The 19,086-nt window shown below is 54.4% G+C and overlaps 1 protein-coding gene and 1 long non-coding RNA gene across 2 annotated transcripts in view; one reads left to right on the top strand and one right to left on the bottom strand.

Annotated features, from left to right (window-relative positions):
* camta1a (calmodulin binding transcription activator 1a) overlaps positions 1 to 19,086 on the top strand; it is a 278,218-nt gene that overhangs the window by 237,593 nt on the left and 21,539 nt on the right. The window contains exons 7-10 of the mRNA XM_042343585.1: positions 7,050 to 7,190; positions 8,104 to 9,998; positions 11,218 to 11,344; positions 11,855 to 11,989. Of these exons, the coding sequence (XP_042199519.1) occupies positions 7,050 to 7,190; positions 8,104 to 9,998; positions 11,218 to 11,344; positions 11,855 to 11,989 (2,298 nt within the window). The remainder of the gene's footprint in view (positions 1 to 7,049; positions 7,191 to 8,103; positions 9,999 to 11,217; positions 11,345 to 11,854; positions 11,990 to 19,086) is intronic.
* On the bottom strand, positions 3,899 to 17,449 carry LOC121850708. The gene is made up of 4 exons (XR_006085715.1): positions 17,346 to 17,449; positions 16,434 to 16,520; positions 5,254 to 5,349; positions 3,899 to 3,958 (listed from the first exon to the last, which is right to left on the bottom strand). It is a non-coding gene; the product is annotated as an uncharacterized LOC121850708 (long non-coding RNA).

Here is a 19,086-nt window from a genome sequence, read left to right as displayed (position 1 = left end):
CCTCCCCAGCTCAGGCGCCAAGGGTTTTGACGACAGGTGACTTGTAACAGCATCGAGGGAAGTGACAGTTAAGAGAAGCCCTGGATCTGTCTGACCGTGTTCATCAGACTCTTTCCAGCCTCACACATTCCCGTTCACACCTGCTCACACTCGTCCACACCTGCTCACAGACACACACACACACACACACACAAACCCTGTACAACGGAACAAAGGACAGAACCCAGTAGCATCTCAAATCGCACGTTTACCGATGCACTGGGGGCCTGAAATTCCACCCGCTCTCGGCCTGTCAGACAGTTGGTGTCGAACCCGAAAATCCGGTCTCAGGCATTGAGACAACGGCGTTAAGACTGGACGGACAGGGTTTCCCATCAATTCTGCCGCGTCTTAAAACTTTTAAGACAGAAAAAGGAGTCGGGGCGGCTGAGAGCGGGTGCAGTGCCAGGCCTGGGTCTGTAATGACTGTAGTTGGATTTGACAAAAGAGAGGGATGAAATCAGAGGTACAGCTGTTATTTTATATGTGACATACAGGTATTGGTATTCCGAGATATCGAGACACCCCGAGGGTCGGGGCAAAGCATTGTTCCAAGGGAACGCCAGTGGATGATATTGGCTATGAAGGTAATGTTGTGTTCTTGACTATAGTTCTTTGTTAAGGTTTGCCTGACTCTGGATCAAACAAGCGGTGAGCGAGGCGGTGTGCTCTCTGAGGCTGTGGCACGTTCTGGTGGTGGGTGGGGGTGGTTGGGTGGTTGGGTGGGTGGGGGGGGGGGGATGGGATTCTGATCCTATGGCCAACAGGGACTAGGTTTCAGAGTCTTTTTCTCTCTCTCTCTCTCTCCCCCCTCCCACCCCTACCCCCACCCTCCGCCAAACACATCGAGCCACAGCTCTGCATTATTGAAATGTTGATGTTCTGATTTCTGTATGTTTGTATTGCCTTTTCTCATCCTCAGGCGTTCTACAGACCCAGGGGTCTGTCTAAATTCCCCCCTTGACCCCCTCCCCCCCACTCCGCCCCCATTCCGCCCCCAAAAAAGGGAATTATAATTTGGTGACTCAATCCACGACTGTTTGTGGGACGCTGCTGTGCGCAATTGGCCGCACTCTCTCTCTCTCACTCTCTCTCTCTCTCTCTCTCCCCTGGAGGGATGCACCCTGCTCCCTCTCCCCCCCCCCCCCCCGAACGTCCTGTTGGCCAAGAGTTGGATTTGTGATACCCTAGGGTCAGCCCTGAGGTCAGGCATTGCTTCCTCGCGTCCCACCGGCTGCTTAAGAGGCCGAGGTGTGGGGGCAGTGGGTTGGGAGTAGTTAGCACGACCGCCTCAGGGAGAAGAGAGAGAACGAGAGAAGGAATGCGGTGAGGCGCAGGACCGCACGTTGCCACTGGCCGGCGCTAGCAACCTGGTGTGCGGGCTCCACATTGCCATCCAGAGCTTCCCCATCTCTTCTGGAAGGTGTATGTGTGGGTGTGTGTGGGGGGGGGGGAGGGGGGTGGGTGGGGGGTGTTGGACGTGCGCGTGTGTGTGTAGGTAGAGGTTGGACCAGAACAGGGCAGCGATGGATGACCCTGTGTTCACTAACCAAAGCGCTCCAGGACGCTATCCCTCGTGAAGGGCGCTCTATAAATGCAAGTTGCTGCTGTTGTTGTTGTAGCTTACGGCCAGTGATGTGAGGACGTGAATGGAACCTTCCTCCCGCCATCCCCCCACCCACCCACCCACCCCCACAGGAGTGGGCACTCGCTGGAGAGGGTGGGCGGGGGGTGAGATTTTCACTTGCATCACCCGAGGATCTGAGAGGAGAGGACCAGTTGTGTTGAGGCACATTTACATCAAAGCTTTCAGACAGCCTCCCTCAGCTCAGCCCCTCTGGCTTGGCCCCCGCTGACCCAGCAGAGCTATATTTAGTGTGATCTCCGCGTGGCGACTGTGCACAGCAGAGGGGGGGCTGAGTGCTGACTGGAAAGCTCTCGCCACCGACACTGTGGGTTGACGCTGGCAAACTGCTTGATATTCGGTACTCGTTCTCTCTGAGCTTTCTCTCTCCTTCTTTATAAGTAACACAAACGCACGAGACAGTTTGCACATCCCCTGGTGTGGAATGTTTCCCAGGAACCCACCCACCCCCCCACCCCCACCACCCCCCCACCCCCACCCCCAGTTTACGTTTTTAACACCAGCACTTTGACCTCCCGAGGTCAGTCACTACACTTTACGGTAAAGTCCTGCAGGGCACTTTGAGACATCCTCTGAATGCGAAAGGCACTGTATCAAATGTAAAGATAAGGCATTAAGCAGCTTCTCTCTCCCACTGACACTGAGGTATTGCAGTCAGTGCAAAGTGCCAGTTTATCTCTCCACCTGCCGTGTTCACCCACAAATACACAGTCACTACACTATAAGTTACTGGCGAGCGCTTTAATTCAGTTTGGCATTACAGTGCTATAAAAATGCACGTTTGGCAGTGAATTTAGTTTATTGCACCCACAAACATTCCTGAAATACTGTATTAAATAAATAACTGGGAGGCGACTGAAGGGAAGATCTAAGCGTAACCGAGAACTTTACTCTGTCTCTAACCTGTGCTGTCGCTGACCTGGGACTGTGGACGGGCAGTGTAGAGGGAGCTTTATTCTGTCTCTAACCTGGGACTATGCGCGTGTGTGTGTGTGTGTGTGGGGGGGGGGGGGGGGAGAGGGGGCGAAAAAAAGTAAGGAACTAAAATGAAAGGAACATTATTTTCCAGCAGTACTGTTCCTGGGAACAGAAATAAGACGAATGACAAAAGAAATGATAACAGATAAAAAAAAGCACAAGCCATGGGCAGAATATTACGGTAAAGAGGGGGAAAAAAAATCAGAACGGCGCAGAAAATAAATTGTGAATCCAACCTCGTTGTGAGTCTTAGCTCTCTGGAAAATGTTCCAGAAGGCCCCGAGAAATTTACTGTTGCATTTCCTGTCTCATCCCTCATTGATTTTGTAAACGACTACAAGCCACGGAAGATTATTGCAGCGGGCAGTGCGCAGGGGGGCGTCGGAGGGGCAGGGCATCTCGCCCGCACCTGGCAACTGAGCTCAACAACAACAACAACAACAAACAAATGACACTTGTACAGCGCCCTTCGCGGCGGAAGGACGTCCCAGGGCGCTGGACGGTTTTTGGACCCGAGCTGGGAGTTGGTGGAGGACAGGAGTGGTGGGTGGTGGTGGGGGGGTGGCACGACCGAAGAGGAAGGTCTTGAGGCGGAACATTTAGGAGGCAAGAGAGGGGGTGAGGCGGGAGGATTAGGGAGGGGTAGAGTTCCAGAGTGTCCAAACCCCACCCATCTATCTCTGGGGGATGTTAAACATCCAGTGTGGCCCTATCGGTAAAGGGAAGGGAGCTTCCCTCCCTCGGCCCCGGCTGACAACTGGCTGTGAGGTGCTTTGATGTTGTAGACGCTGTGTCAAACGTTGAGAATTATCAGAATTATTGCTAACGTAAATGGACTTCAAGCAACTGTTTGTCTCATCCGGGGCACACTGTGCCGAGCCATTGAACCTCCCCCTCCCCTCCCCTCCCCTCCGCGCTCACACACACACACACACACAATTCCACTGTAGTTGGAACAACATGACAGGTGATGTTTTAATTATCACTTTATTGAAAATTCTGTTTGGTCAGTCAACTTAACATATCCATCATTTAGCCCCCCCCACCTTCCCAACCCCCCCCCACCCCCCCCCCCGGACTCTCTCCCAGTGATTGGACGGAGTCTCGGTTCACGTCTGCTGTCGACTTCATTGAGGAATGCCCTCAAGAAGCTCCGCAAGTCACACTCGCTGTGCGAGAGCTGAAGAATTTGAAACCGTATAATTATTTATGTTAAAAATACATCGTTTTCTTGGCTGGAAATCTCGGATGTTTGGAAACACGTAGATTAGGGCCCCGGCTCGTGTTTGTTGATGTCTGTGTGTGGACAGGAAAGAGAGAGAGAGAGCGAGTGGGGGTTAGAATTAGATAATCTCACCAGCCACTCGCCTGAACCCCGTTCTCCCATATCTCCACCCGCTGGCCACGATTTTCGCTCTTAATTTCATCCCCACCTCTTACGAGGCCGCTTTTTGGGTTGTTTTCAACCGTTAAAGGCAGCGGGGAAATCGCGAACAAATTCCTGCAATTTGCTGCGATTCTTCCTGACCGAAGGTTTCCAACTGATGGCGGCATTCGCCGCATTTCTGCGCTGTCTCGGATTGTAAGACAGACTCTGCCGCGGGCGCCATCGGCTGCCGCGTTTCGCCCACAAAACATACAGTCAATTCACTTTACGGTGTATCCTGTGAAGCGCTTTGAGACGTCTCGAAGACGTGATAAGGCGCTGTGTCAAATGCAAAGGATTATTATTATGATTATGATTAGAATCGGTATCACGGGCTAAGACCAGAGAGAATTTGCAGGGCTCTTGTTATCTGTTCAGCTGATCACCGGTGACGGGGGAGTGTGTGTGTGTGTGTGTGTGTGGGGGGGGTGTGTAGTGGGGGTGGGAGTTGGGGGGGGGGGTGCGGGTGAGAGGGGAATCCTCTGACCAGGCTGTTGGTTGTGTGTGAGCGGTGGTGGTGAGTGACAGCGCGTGTCGGCCGGCCGGCAGGCAGACAGGCAGACTGCTCACACGTTTGCTGACGACAGTCACTACACTTTCGGCAAGAATCAGTGACAGCGACTTGCACTTATGTAGCGCCCTTCACGCCCCGAGCAAAGCGAAGCAGTCTGGAGACCTTCCGAGGTTAAAAGCTGTGAGAATGCAGGTTGTCCTTCACGCTGGGGCGGGAGGGAGGGATAATTAAGGGAACCTCTCGCTGTGTTTTCTCGGACTGTCTCCCGTCCCACCCCCCACCCGCCCTCTCCAGTGGTAACAGCTCCCGGCATTCCATATAGCGCCTTATCCCGGTCTCCGGGACCGGTCTCAAAGCCCTTCCCAGGTGCCACCAGCAGTGCCCCGAAGTACTGCGGACGCCCCCGGAGAGGGGTCTCGATTCCCGACGTTCCGTTGCCCAGACCCGGTCACCTTTGGAGCGGGTTCGGACCCCCCACCCCCCACCCCCACCCCTCGGCAGAGCAGCGTCGCAGCGCACGGGCGGCTCGGAGCAGATTCCGTGGGGTAGCAGCACCCTCCGGTGGCCATGGGCCGTCACTGCAGCCACCGCGCGCCGCTCGCTCGCTCTGCTCTGCTACGCCACACACGCGGCGCATAATGGTTCACTCACCGGCGTCATTTCTGGACCGGTCTGTGTCTGTGTCGCCTCGCAGCGAGATCGCGGCCGGGACCGACCTATCTGATCAGGACGGTGCTGCCTGTCCCTCTGCGGGGGCGAGAACACGGCAGAAGTGTTTTATAGAGAGCCTAATAATTTTTTAATTTAATTTTTTAATTTAATGTTTTACACAGAGCCTAATAATATTCCCTCCAAAACCAAAAACAATAATAAATTGGTCATTTTCAATCCACGACTGTTTGTGGGACATTGCTGTGCGCAATTGGCCGCCGCGTTCGCCCACAAATATACAGTCAATTCACTTTACAGTGTGTTCTGTGAAGCGCTTTGGGACGTCCTCTCCCGACGTGAAGAGCGCTATATCAAATGCAAGGATTATTATTATTATAGTTGTAGTTCTGCGACGGGGGAGGAAATTGCGGTATTCCTAAACACCGCCCCGCGACGTTCCTCGGTTGAGGAGTGGCGTCCAAAGGGTGACGTTCGTGGCGGAGTCTGAAGCTGCCCCGAGAACGCTCGGAGCTGCTGCTTTGGAATCGGTGCATCTGAGAGAGGACGCGCTGCATACGCGAGGGGGAAGGGAATATAGGGTGTCGGTGAGGGGAACGGGAGGGATGTGTGGAGCATAAACACTGTCTGGGGATGGATGAACTGTTCCGTTCCCGCGCCTCTCTCTCTCTGTGCGACTCTGTAACTGGTCGCCCGCAGGAACGGTGCTGTTTAAGTGCAAGTTGTTGTTATAGTAACTTTCAAAGGGGCCAATTCACCGGGACGTTGGTTTCGTGAAGTTCCAGTTAACAACGCAATACTCATTAACCCGGGGGGCAAACCCAGGCTTGTCGCTGGTCAGGTTAAGGTTAGGGGAGGGAGGAACGTTCTCGCGCAGAGGCGGAGAACAGAGAGACATTGGGATAAAAGGAGGAACGTGAAAGGATTCGGGGGAGAGAGAGGGTGGGACGGGAAGGGCGCACTCCGGTGGCTGAGCAGGTGCTTTACAGAGCCGAATGGCCTCCTCTCGTGCTGTGCTTTCTTTCATTCTCTAAGCTGTTCCGAGCGTTCCCGTCTCAGGACCGGTCGCTGTGACCAAAAACAGTCACTACACTTGACAGTAATTACTGGTGAAACACTTTGAGACCTGCGGCGTAAGGAGGCGCTTTCAAAAACTAAAATTTTAATTCGTTGGTTCTCTCCTTCCTTCCTTCCCTCCTCAACGTTCCCGAGCCAGCGCCAGCGCCAGAGCCAGAGCCAGTGCCAGCGCCAGCGCCAGTGCCAGCGCCAGCCTGCTTCAATCTCCTGAAGTTCTGCACTAATCGGGAATGGTTTCCCCAATCCCAGAACTTCCCGAGTCACACACACAAACACACACACACACGGACAGACGTTCCCAGATTTCTCAGCTCCCATCACACTCCCGATCCGGGGCTGTTAACTGGGATAACTTACCGGGGGCTTGGGAGGGGGAGTGGGGGGAGAACCAGGAAGTGCTCAGGAGAGGACAGGATTGGGGGGGGGGAAAGCTTGAGGCTGCCCACATTACCCCACCCCACCCCCACCCCCACCCTGCCCCCTCCCTCCCTCATTAACGACAACATTGGGGTAGGGGGGCCCTGGAGTTGCCCAGACTCAGCCCAGCACAAGGCAGCGTCCAGGAGAGGGTGATTTTCTTGAGGGGGTGGGGAGGGGGTGTTAGGGAAGGTGGGGTGGGGGTGGGGGGGCTTAGCTGAGTTGAGCTGAGCGGTGGCCCCGGTTTACCCGGCCTCTCACCGTGTCTGTGTCTCTCTCCGCAGTTCATGGCATCAAGTGGACTTGCAGTAACGGCACGAACAGTGCCGGCTTCTCGGTGGAACAGCTTGTTCAGCAGATCCTGGACAGTCACCAGAGTAAACCGCAGCCTCGCACGCACAACTGCCTGTGCACCGGCACCCTCGGTAATCACACCGCCCGCCTGCCCGCCCGCCCGCCCGCCTCACCCGCTCGCTCAGCCTTCCACCCTCAAGCTCAACCTCAACCACAACCTCTCAAAGCGCCTCGCAGACATTGTTGTCAAGTGTTAGTGACTGTGTATCCGTAGGTACGCAGGTAGCAAAAGTCCCCCCAACAGATCTTTCGCTGGATTTCTCGTGTCCTCCGACCCCCAAACAGGTTCCGATGGTGACCCTCCCTCTCCCCCCCCCCTCCCTCCCCAGTTTAACGTCTCGCCTGAAGGACTGTGGGGTGGGGTGGAGGTGGGGGTTTGTAGTGGGGTAGCGCTGCATTTTCGGAGACGCCTTCCTTTGGATGAGATGTTAAACTGATGCCCACGGCCTTGCCTGTTCGAGTTGAGGATCTGCCCACGTTATTGGGAGAGAGAGAGAGAGAGAGAGAAAGGTAGATCGGGAGATGTCCTGCCCAACAATCCTCCAGATAAGCTGGTCTGTCGCCTCGGCACCCGATTAGGGGATCAACTGGCACAAAGTGGCTGACTTATTGGCTTGTAGAGAGTCACTGCACTTGATGGTAATCACTGGAAACCATTGAGATCTTCTCATGTGTGAATGCGCTGTAAAAAAGATAAATTCTCTCTCTCCCTTTTTCTCACTCTTTTTCTTTCTCTTGCACTATTTCTCATTCTCACTTTGTCCCTTTCTCTCCGTTTTTCTCTCGCTCTCATTCTCTCTCATTCTTGCCTCTCTCTTGCTCTCCCTCGCTCTCTCTCTTTCTCTCTCTCAATTCTTTTGTTCGCTCTGACTCTTTCAATCACTTTCTGACTCTCTCTCTCTCGCTCTGTCTCTCTTTCGTTCTGTGTCTGGATCGCTCTGTCTCTCTCTCTCTCGCTCTCTGACACGTGTTCCTTCCTCTCAGGGCCTGGGAGCAGCGTGCACCACAAGTGTAACAGTGCCAAGCACCGCATCATCTCTCCCAAGGTGGAGCCCCGGTCGGGGGGCTACAGCGGCCACGCAGAGGTGCAGAACAACGACGTGTCCGAGGGCAAGAACGACCACGGCCATGGCAAGGCCAGCGGCCGGGAGAGGAGGAACGGCAAAGTGGCCAAACCCGTCCTGCTGCACCAGAACAGCACCGAGGTCTCCTCCACCAACCAGGTGGAAGTGCCTGACACCACCCAGAACTCCCCGGTGTCCATCAGCAGTGGGCTGAACAGCGAGACGGACATGGCCGACAGCCCGGCCATCACCGCCGTCTCCAGCATCGCCGTGGCCTCCGTCATGTGCAGCCTCTCGCAGAACGCCACCGTCTTCATGTCCGAGGTCACCAACGAGGCCGTGTACGCCATGTCCCCCAGCGCCGGCCCTAACCAGCACCTCATGGCGCCCGAGCCCGGCGCCCAGGGCCTGGTGCTGGCCGTCAACTCCGACGGGCACAAGTTCGCCTTCTCGGCCTCCGGCGGCCCAGACAGCCTGTCCATCATGTCGGCCAACATCTCGGAGGACCTGGTGCTCTCATCCACCCTGGAGACCAGCGAGAAGATCCCGGAGGCCAGTATGAACTTCGACCCCGACTGCTTCCTGAACAACCCCAAGCAGGGCCAGACGTACGGTGGGGGGGCCTTGAAGAGCGACGGGGAGGGGGTCGCGGGCCTGAGGCCTGGGGTGGGGGCCGAGGGCGGCTACACCTTCAGCGGGACTCTCCTGAAGGAGATCAAGACCGAGGACAATTCCTTCGAGCAGCAGATGTGCAAGGAGGGTTACTCCACCTCCTCCTCCTCCGTCCCCAACTCCATATCTCTGACCCCCGGCTCGGCCTTGCTGTCCTCTGGAGGCTTGAGCCCCAGCACCACCCTGGAGCAGATGGATTTCAGCGCCATCGACTCCAGCAAGGACTTCTCGGGCTACGTGCAGCCCTCGCAGGGCAACCACCAGTCCCACCAGAGCCCCTCGCCCAGCTTCTTCCTGCAGGACGCTGGCAAGACCCACCATCAGCTGGAGCAGGGCGGGCACGGGGGGCAGCTGGGGGAGATGGGCGGCAGCTCCTCCTTCGCCAGCCCCATGCCCCTCGCCAACGTCAAGACCGAGGCCACCGGCCAGACCCCGCCGAGCTGCAACCGAGCCGGGGAGCCGGGCCGGGTGGAGGCCGGGGCCTCGCTGCAGCTCCTGCAGTTCCAGGCCAACTTCCAGCCCGTAGCCTCGGAGGCCGAGGTTCCCATGGAAACGACAGGGCAACCGGAGAACGGCGGCAACCTGCTCAAGTCGGCGGAAATGGCGGCCTGCGTCACCGAGCACTACATCCCACCCGAGGGCGAGGGCGCAGCGGCGGCAGCGGCGGCGGCAGCAGCAGCGGGCACCAACCTGCCCATCCTGCAGGGCAACATCGTGAGCGGCCTGTACCCCATCGCCCACCACAGCCTCAACCCGGCCAACATGGAGCTCAACCTGGACCACTTCGACATCTCCTTCAGCAACCACTTCTCCGACCTGATCAATGACTTCATCTCGGTGGAGGGGGGCACGGGCATGCTGTACGGGCACCAGCTGGCGGGGGGCGAGGGCAGCGGCCTACCCCAGGTCGGCGACGAGGGGGCGAGGGCTTCCTTCGGGCCGGCGGAGATGTGCGTCCCCTGCTGCAGCCCCCAGCAAGGGCACCTGCAGCTGGGCAGTGGCGAGGCGGGGGCCGGGACTGGCTCCTTGGCCTACATGCACGTGGCAGAGGTAGTGGCGGCCCAAGGCCCCCTGGGCGCGCTGCAGCAGAGCGGACGCCTCTTCATGGTGACCGACTATTCCCCAGAGTGGTCCTACCCCGAGGTGAGGCACGATTGGTGCGGGAGCGACGGATTACCCTCCCCTTGAAAATTCCCAGCCGCTCGCCTTCCTTCCTTCCCTCCCTCCCTCCCTCCTTCCCTCCCTCTGTCCAGAGTTAGAACGCTCCCACTGTCTGGAGTCCCACCCAAACCCCTGTCCTCCCTGAGTTCAGAAGGTTGAGGGACTGATCTGATTGAGATGTTTCAAACAATAAAGGGATTCGATAGCGTAGATACAGAAAAACTATGTCCTCTGGTGGGGTGGGGGGAATCCAGAACAAGGGAGGGCATCATCATCATCATCTTAGTATTGAGCTGGGCCATTTTGGAGTGAATTCAGGAAGCACTTTTATACACAGAGTGGTCGTGGAAATCTGGAACGCTCTGCCCCCACCCCCCCCCCCAAAATGCTGTGGATTCTGGATCCGTTCAAATTTTCGAGACTGTGTCATGCGGGGTCAGGGTATCAAAGGATACGGGGCAAAGGCGGGTGATTGGATTTGAGGTACAGATCAGCCATGATCTAATAGAATGGCGGAACAGGCCGGAATGGCCTGAATGGCCTCCTCCTGTTCGTATGATCCTACGTCCCCGTTACCCTATGTCACTAATCCTTAATAAGTTCAGAAAGACCACACATTAGCTCCATAACAGTGCGTGTGTTGGGATGTCCTCCCGCTGTGAAAGTCAGGTGTAAACCAGATATAATTTGTTGTTGCGTCCCCCGATTACCCCTCCGACACCCCCCCCTCCCACCCCAACTTTCAAAGCTCGCCTCAAAACTTACCACATTGACCGCGCTTTCGGGCATCGTCCCCCCACCCCCCACACACCCCCCAGCCTTCTCCCTCTTCCACTGCCTTTTGTGGGAAGTGTTAGGAGGGAATGTCTTAATAATTATAATAATAATAATAATAATCCTTGCATTTGATACAGCGCCGTTTCACGTCGTCGAGACGTCTCAAAGCGCTTCACAGGATATCACTGTAAAGTGGAGTGACTGTGTGTTTTGTGAGCGATAAAGCCGTGATTACACGCGGTGAATATTATGCAGCCTGCTTCATGTCCCCCGCCTCGCTCGCCCCACTATTGGCAAGGGGGGGAGGTGGGGGGCTCTTCTGCCACTCTGCCCCCACCCTCTGCAATGTCCCTCCGCCTCGCCCCCTCCCTTGCCTCCTTCAAGACCCTGACTATGTGGCGTCTCTCTGTGGATTGTGTTACAGGGAGGAGTGAAAGTACTGATCACAGGCCCTTGGCAGGAGGCCAGCAATAACTACAGCTGCCTGTTCGACCAGATCTCTGTACCTGCGTCCCTCATCCAGCCCGGAGTGCTCAGGTGCTACTGCCCAGGTACCAGGCGTCTGTTTCCGTCACTATTTCTGTAACTCGGAGCTCACAGTCCAAGCTGACGCTCAAGGGCAGTGCTGACAGGAGGTGGGGAGGGTGGGAGGTGGGAGTGGGATGGAGGGAACAAGTATTGTTGGAGGTGCCATCCTTTTCGCTAAGACCATAAACCAAACTGGTGGGTTGGACAGACGTTTCTATTGGAAAAGAGAAGGGAATTCTCTACCCCGTTATTTACTGTGTCTCAGGTTGGCAATCACTGCTTGTGCCTGGTCACAGCGGAAGGGGAGGGGGAGATGCCGTGGGGGCTGCTCTTTACACCCCGGGGTTCGGGCCAACAGTCCCTGTGTGGTCTCTTAGCAATGTGGAGGGGGTGGGGGCATGGCTTAACGTGTATCAATTGGCACAGTCACTACATCTGAAGGCAGCTGGCTTCAGACTCTGTGTGACTCGGGAGGATAACTGACTTGCTTTTGATTGATTGCTTGATTGATTGATTAACTCTTTCCTACGCAGCTCACGACACCGGCCTGGTCACCCTGCAGGTGGCCTTCAACAGTCAGATCATCTCCAACTCGGTGGTCTTCGAATACAAAGCTCGGGCCCTGCCCGTTCTCCCCACCTCACAGCACGACTGGCTCTCTCTGGACGGTAAGCCCCCCCCCCATCACACTCCTCTACCCTCCGAGTCTCCCTGCTCGGGTCGGGGGATTTTACCACAGTTCTGCGCAGTCTTAGTTTAAATGCAGATCATGGCTGCTGAGGACCAGATTCCCTATTTGAGACAAGTCTTCGGGCTGCATGAGCAATATTTTTGTATTTCCCTTCCAGCAACATAACACAACACATTTACGGGCGGTGGAGGGGGCGGGTGGGCCATATAAAATGGAGTGGGAGGGGGGGGCACGGACAAAATATGCCCGCGACCGCCAGTTGGACCACCCGAATGTCGACCACAACAAGCTTTCTCATCTTGTCCAGAACAATAGGACCAGAGGACACGACCTGCGATTGAAAAGTGGGGGTGGGGGGGGGGGAGATTCTAAACCAAATCTGCAGAAACACTATTTCAATGAGCGAGCGCTAAATCTGTGGAACAGACTCCCCTCCCTCAGGAGACGGTGGAAGCAGAAAGCGTTGATTCTTTCGAATGCAAATCAGATAGGATACTTATTTAGGGAAATAGTATTTTGGGGTTACGGTAACCGTACTTGAGTAGTTCAGGATTCGACATGTGCCGGGGTGGTGGAAGGCAAACTGGATGGACCTTGGTCTTTCTTTCGTGTAGTATTTACTGTGTTCTTAAATGTTTAGGATAAATTGTTCTCAGAGGCTAAGACTAGGTGGAATTTCACAGCTCTAGCGGGAGGGAAGGGGGTGTAGGAGTGGGTGTAAAGGCGACTCTGTAAGGGGTGAGGGGAGGGGGAGGGGGGAGATATCTGCAGCCACCGGATAACTTTCCCAAAGAAAGTTTGTGAAATGCTGAGTTTGAGAGTGACCGACAGTGTCTCTGCAACTCCACCGGTAGCCACTCGGCGCTCCCACACGATCGCCTGAACTCACAACATTGTGCACTTACTTCAGTTGTTCTTTGATATCCTTAGGAACAGGAATAGGCCATTCAGCCCCTGGAGCCTGTTCTGCCCTTTTATTAGATCATAGCTAATCTGCAGCTCAACTTGAATAACCCGCCTTTGCCCCATATTAGATGATTATTTGGGGGGGAACAAGTTTGCAAGGCTATGGGGAGAGCGCGGGGGATTGGGATTGATTTGGATAAATTTGAATGGATTTGGATGGCTACTTAGGAATGAAACAATGGCCCCTGATATCACTGTCACACCAACAAGGGGTTGGGTTTGACGTTTAACGACAATTTCCCTCCGCAATTTTCATCAGATTTGTTTTATTCTTCCGATACATCAATAACAATCCTTGTGGCAGCAAAAAAAAAAGTCAAAATGCGTCACACTTGTTTTTATGCGTAGTGAGTGTGTGTTTCAAACACAGCAGTCAGTTTGCGCACAGTGATGACCCGCAAACAGCCAGGGGCTGAGCATCCGATTTTATCTGGGGGATTGTTGGCCACGACACCAGGAAAGAGAAACTCCGTTCTCTTTTTCAATAGCATTGCGAGATGTTTAACATCCACCTGAACAGATTGACAGGACCTTGGTTTAACAAGACCTCTCTGACAAGGCAGCGATTCCCCCAACACTACACCCTTACACCCTCCCGCTCCCCAAAGTCCCAGCCTGGAGCTTGAACTCACAACCTCTGACCCACGAAGCCAGAGAGCTTGACCACCCGAGCCAGGCTGACATTCATGACCTGGAATAAACATTGCCCTCCCTGACCAGCCCCTGTAAATCTCACCCCAGCACTCACCCTGTAGTAAAGGGGACTACAGATCCTGGGCAGCCCACGTCTGCTTCTCTTTGGGCTTGACTTTTTTGTTCAGCTCTAGCTGTAACCTTGAGACTCAATTCTGATTCCCTTTCAAAATACAAGCGTCATATTCTGTTATTTTAAGTAAGTCGCTCCCAAATCCTACACAAGCACTTAGTCATTCTCTCCTCGTCTTTAGCTGGGTGTATTTCAGGATGGATGTGTCCATCCTCCCTGTTCCTTGGTCACCTCACACACTAGCCTCACGACACCTGCTCACTCTTTGGCTCAGAAGGTTGTGGGTTTGAATCCCCACTCTGGAACCTTTGACCCCCCCCCCCCCTCCCAACCCTTGCTGGGACCTTTCACAGTCCAGGCGGACCTTCCAGCGCAATGCTGGGTGGAGCACTGCACTGGCGGAGGTGCTGTCTTTCAGATGAGAAGTTAAACCAAGGTCCCATCTGTGTCTGTTTAGGTGGACATAAAAAATCCTGTGATGCTCTGAGGGAAGGGTGTTCCTTGGTGTGATTTTAGGCACAGCTCCTTGCTGTGCCCAAAATGCTCCTGGAAACAGTTACTACACTTGTTGGTAATTACTATCAAGATGGTATGGCCATTTCTGACCACTTCCTCATCTTCCTCTATTCTCATATCCCCCTCTCCTACTCCAAACTCCCCACCATCTTTTTCTGCCCTTGGAAAAAGCTCCCACTCCACCCTCCAAGTCCCTCACAAATGCCCTCTCATTATCGGACCTTCTCTCCCTCTGGGCATCCAACCTGCAACGATCCCAGTGTAGTTGTCAGGCTTCTAAACCAGCGCTTAAAGTCCATGTGCTAGACATGTTTATGTCAAAGATAGATGAAATCCGCCTGGCTGCCTCCTCCTGCACCCCTGTGTCCCCAAGCAGCCCCCCCCCCCAACCCCCATGTCTTCTATATCACCCATTCCTGCAGTGGCTTCCTACCACTACCCCCACCCTACACTTCTTTGCCCTTATTTCTCCTTCCTCCCTCTCAACTGCCATCATCGCCTGCTGCCTCGACCCCCTCCCCAGCCAGTTGCTGGTCACTCAACTCCCCCTCTTCTGCTCAGACACAGTCAACCAGTCCTTCTCCTTAGGCTCCGTCTCCCCCCTCACTCCCTCCCCCCCTCAAGTCCGCTGTCATCAGCCCCCTCCTCAAAGAAACATCCTACTGACAAACTATCAGCCATTTCTAGGCCAAAGTTCTGGATTGTGTTGTTGCAAATCAACTTCGTTCACACCTATCCCTCCACTCCCTACTCGACCCCTCCAGTCCAGATTCCGCTCTGCTACCGCACAGACAGCGCTCATTAAGGTCACAAATGACATCCTCTCTCTGTGACCAGGGCGCCCTCTGCCTCCTTCTCCTCCTGGGCCTCTCCGCTGCATTCAGCACAGTCGATCACGCCATCCTCCTCCATCGCCTCTCCTCCCACGTCCACCTCATTGGAACCTGGTTCGAGTCCTACTTAACCAACTGACATCACTTCATCTCCGCAAACAGGTCACCTGCGACATACCCTAAGGCTCCATCCTTGCCCCCTTCTTTTACCCTATTTACACGCTCCCTCTCAACAAAGTCATCCACAGACACAGGGTAAACTTCCACATGTATGCGGATGACACACAAATCTACTTTTCCTCCTCCACCTGCGACTCCAGGTTCGCTGATGTTCTGCCACCTTGTTTGTCAAACATCTAGGCCTGGATGAGTCCAAACTTCCTACAGCTGAACGTTGACAAGATACACGCCATACTCCTTGGCTGCCGTCAATGTCTTCTCTCCTGTGTCTCTGACCTCCTCAACCTCCCCGGCCTTTCCCTAAATCTTATGAACCTGTACATAACCTTGGTGTCAGGTTCAATCGCCAGCTGATCTTCCTTCGCCACATCCGATCCCTGACCAGGAAAACTTTCCTCCAACTCCACCGCATTGCCTGCCTCCGACCGAACCTCACCCCCAATGCAGCTGAGACCTTTGTCCACACTTTCATCATCTCCCACCTTGACTATTCCAACGCCCTCTTCGCTGCTCTCCCCAGCTCCACTATCCACAAAATCCAACCAATTCCAAACTCCAGCGCCTGTATATTCACCCGCTCTAAACACTGTCCCTCATCACACCAGTCCTCGCCAGACTCCACTGGCTCCCTATCACAGAACGTGTCGACTTCAAGATCCTCGCACTCATCTATAAAACCCTTCGTGCCCTGGCACCTCCCTGTCTTTGCAACCTTCTTACTCCCCACTCCACCACTATACTTGGCTGGCTTCAGCCTCCTGCTTGTCCCTTGTCCCCTTTCAGCCAGTACGGCCAAAACTTTGGAACTCAACCCCTCTACCTTCTCTACCTTGCCCCCTCCTTCCCCTCTTTTAGATCACGCCTAAAAACCTTCCTCTTCGACCGTGCTTGCGGTCACCTCCCTCCGGCTCGGCATCACTCTTAAGCGCTCCGAGACGCTACCCAGCGTGAAGCGCTCTGTATAAATGCAAGTTGTTGTTGTTGTTATACTACGACCTGCTTTGGTAAGACTGTGTACAAACACAGGTTCCTTCCCTCTGACCTGAATCAAACGGCACTGATGGGGAGTGGGAGCAGGGTCGGGTCTAGCTTTGATACAGTTCCAAGTATTAAAGGGGAAAACTTCTTTCACCGCTTTCAAAACTCTCTTAATAACTCACCTGTGACGGTGCCTCCGACTGCTCCCCTCCTCCCCGCTCGGCGATCCTCATCGTCTCTGTGAAGCTTTAGGACGTTCCCCCCCACCCCTGCGTGTAAAGGCAGCGTGTAAAGTGTACGGTATTGCATAGACAACTTACTTCCCTCTCCCACCCTCGCCCCCCCCCCACCACCACCCCCCGCTTCCCCCGCCCGCACCCCACGGTCCAGTCACTGGGGTAAAGTATCGTGGCTTTCCCTCCGGTTTAAATAAATAATAATAATTCGGTCACGACAATCCTTGACTGTTTGCGGGACGCCACTGTGCGGAATCGGCTGCCGCGTTTCACCTACAAGATACGCAGTCAACCACCCGCCACCACCCCCTTTGCAGTACACTCCGTGAAGCGCTTTGAGTGAGTGTGTGTGTGAGTATGTGTGTGAGTGAGTGAGTGAGTGAGTGTGTGTGTGTGTGAGTGAGTGAGTGAGTGTGTGTGAGTGAGTGTGTGTGTGAGTGAGTGTGTGTGTGTGAGTGTGTGTGTGTGTGAGTGAGTGAGTGAGTGAGTGAGTGAGTGCGTGTGTGTGTGAGTGAGTGAGTGAGTGAGTGAGTGAGTGAGTGTGTGTGTGAGTGAGTGAGTGTGTGAGTGTGTGTGTGTGTGAGTGAGTGAGTGAGTGAGTGTGTGTGAGTGAGTGAGTGTGTGAGTGAGTGAGTGAGTGTGTGAGTGTGTGTGTGTGTGAGTGAGTGAGTGAGTGTGTGTGTGTGTGAGTGAGTGAGTGTGTGAGTGTGTGTGTGTGTGAGTGTGTGAGTGAGTGTGTGAGTGAGTGTGTGTGTGAGTGAGTGAGTGAGTGAGTGAGTGTGCATGCATGTGAGTGAATGCGAGCTGCCGGCCAAATAACAGAGCAAAAGTCCTTTGAGTGAATTTAAAGAGACCGACCTGTGCGTGTCTGTGTGCGCTCCTGTGCACGACTCGCACTTGCCATTCATTCATTCATTGCCACCACCACCACCGCAGCCAGATCACATTCCCAAACTACTGGATGGATGGATCCTTGTCCTTAAGTGGTGCATTGTGAGGAGTGGCTATTACTGTGACACCGTCTCTCTCTCTTCTCTCTGGTACCTCTTTACCTGCAGTTAAATCAAGTGCCCAGTGCCTATTTTAGTCTGGCAGTGTGTGTGTGTGTGTGTGTGTGTGTGTGTGTGAGAGAGGGAGGGAGCGAGAGAGAGAGTAGGGACGATGCTGTGCTGTACAGACGCCTGCCTTGATTTGTCATAATGCAGAGATCACATCGCTGCTGCAGCAATGCAGCTATGGGAGAGAAAGGACAAAAGGGAAAGCGGGATTTCACTCCAGCCTGTCTCGCAAATGTCCACCTGTCTGTCAGATGATGGTCTGTACAAGGGTGGGTGACGCAGAGGCGTGTTAACACATCCCGCAATCATTGCTTTGGGAATCTGGGCTTTGATGGAGATTTGGGGGGAGGGAGGAGGAGGAGGGGAGAGGAGAGGAGGAGGAGGACGAGGAGGAGGAGGAGGGGGGGTGCTGTTCACAACCTGCCAATTGACTTCACTGACTGAGCTGCTACTGAGCGCTGTGGCACGTAAACTGGGGCAAGTGTTTACTTGCAGCACGTGTTGAACTGCAGCGTTTTCCTGTGGTCCTTTGTGCTCTAGACACAGACACACACACACCACACCACACACACCAGCGAGAGAGAGGGGGAGAGGGAGGGAGAGAGGGAGGGAGAGAGATGTGAGGGTTTGCCTTGAGATTCCTGAGCCAGGCATCCTTTCGATGGAGAGTGACATGCAAGGTATTGAATTCTTCCAGACTCTGTGCGAGAGTGAGTGAGAGTGAGAGAGAGAGAGAGACAAAGAGACAGAGAAAGAGATGTGTTTGTGTGTGAGTGTTGTGTGTGTATGTGTGTGTGTGTGACTGAGTTAGTGTGCGAGTGAGTCTGTGAGTGAGTGAGATAAAAGAAAGAAATAGAAAAAGAGTGAATATCCCTTTGTTAATGTCTGCAAAACTGTATTCCAACACACGTGTGTGGATGTGTGTTTACAGGAGTATATACGAATGTATGAGTGTGTGTATGATGCGTGTACATGAGTGTGTGTGTGTGAGTGTGTGAGTGCATGCACACACTCCCTAGCAGAGTGTGCCCCTCACACAGAGGTCTGTCCCAGCTCCTTGCTGTGGTTCGAAAAGTTTATTTGTGATAAGTTATTCCTTTTAATCCACGTTTAAAATAATTGTCAAATGAGCTGCGTTGTGATGATGTGTGTGGACTGAAACAGGAGAGAGAGATAGAGAGAGAGAGACATACTGGCAGAGCAGAGCGTACACAAGTGCGCTAAAGAAATCTTTGGCTTCAAATCTTATTGAGCGCACGTCTCGTGGAAGGAGTTTGGCTTGAGTTTGTGAATGATTCGAAGCGTCGTGTCCGTACGGGGCGGGCGGGCGGGCGGGCGCTGGGTGCCCAGTGCGGGCTGGTTCGCTAACTTTTGGCTACTTTCCGGCTGATGGCGAGACGGTGGTGCCTTTCGATCGCACGCAGAGTGCGTGCGGGGGGTCTGCTCGATAGCGAGCGATATCCAGCGTTTGTGCTGTAGACGTGTCCGGCGTGGCTCGCGCCACGTCACCACCGTGCCTGCCACAGCGCCAGCCGTCCTGG

This window comes from Callorhinchus milii, unplaced genomic scaffold, assembly GCF_018977255.1.
Source record: "Callorhinchus milii isolate IMCB2004 unplaced genomic scaffold, IMCB_Cmil_1.0 Scaffold24, whole genome shotgun sequence".
NCBI lineage: Eukaryota > Metazoa > Chordata > Chondrichthyes > Chimaeriformes > Callorhinchidae > Callorhinchus > Callorhinchus milii.
This window is presented reverse-complemented; position numbering and strand designations above follow the sequence as displayed.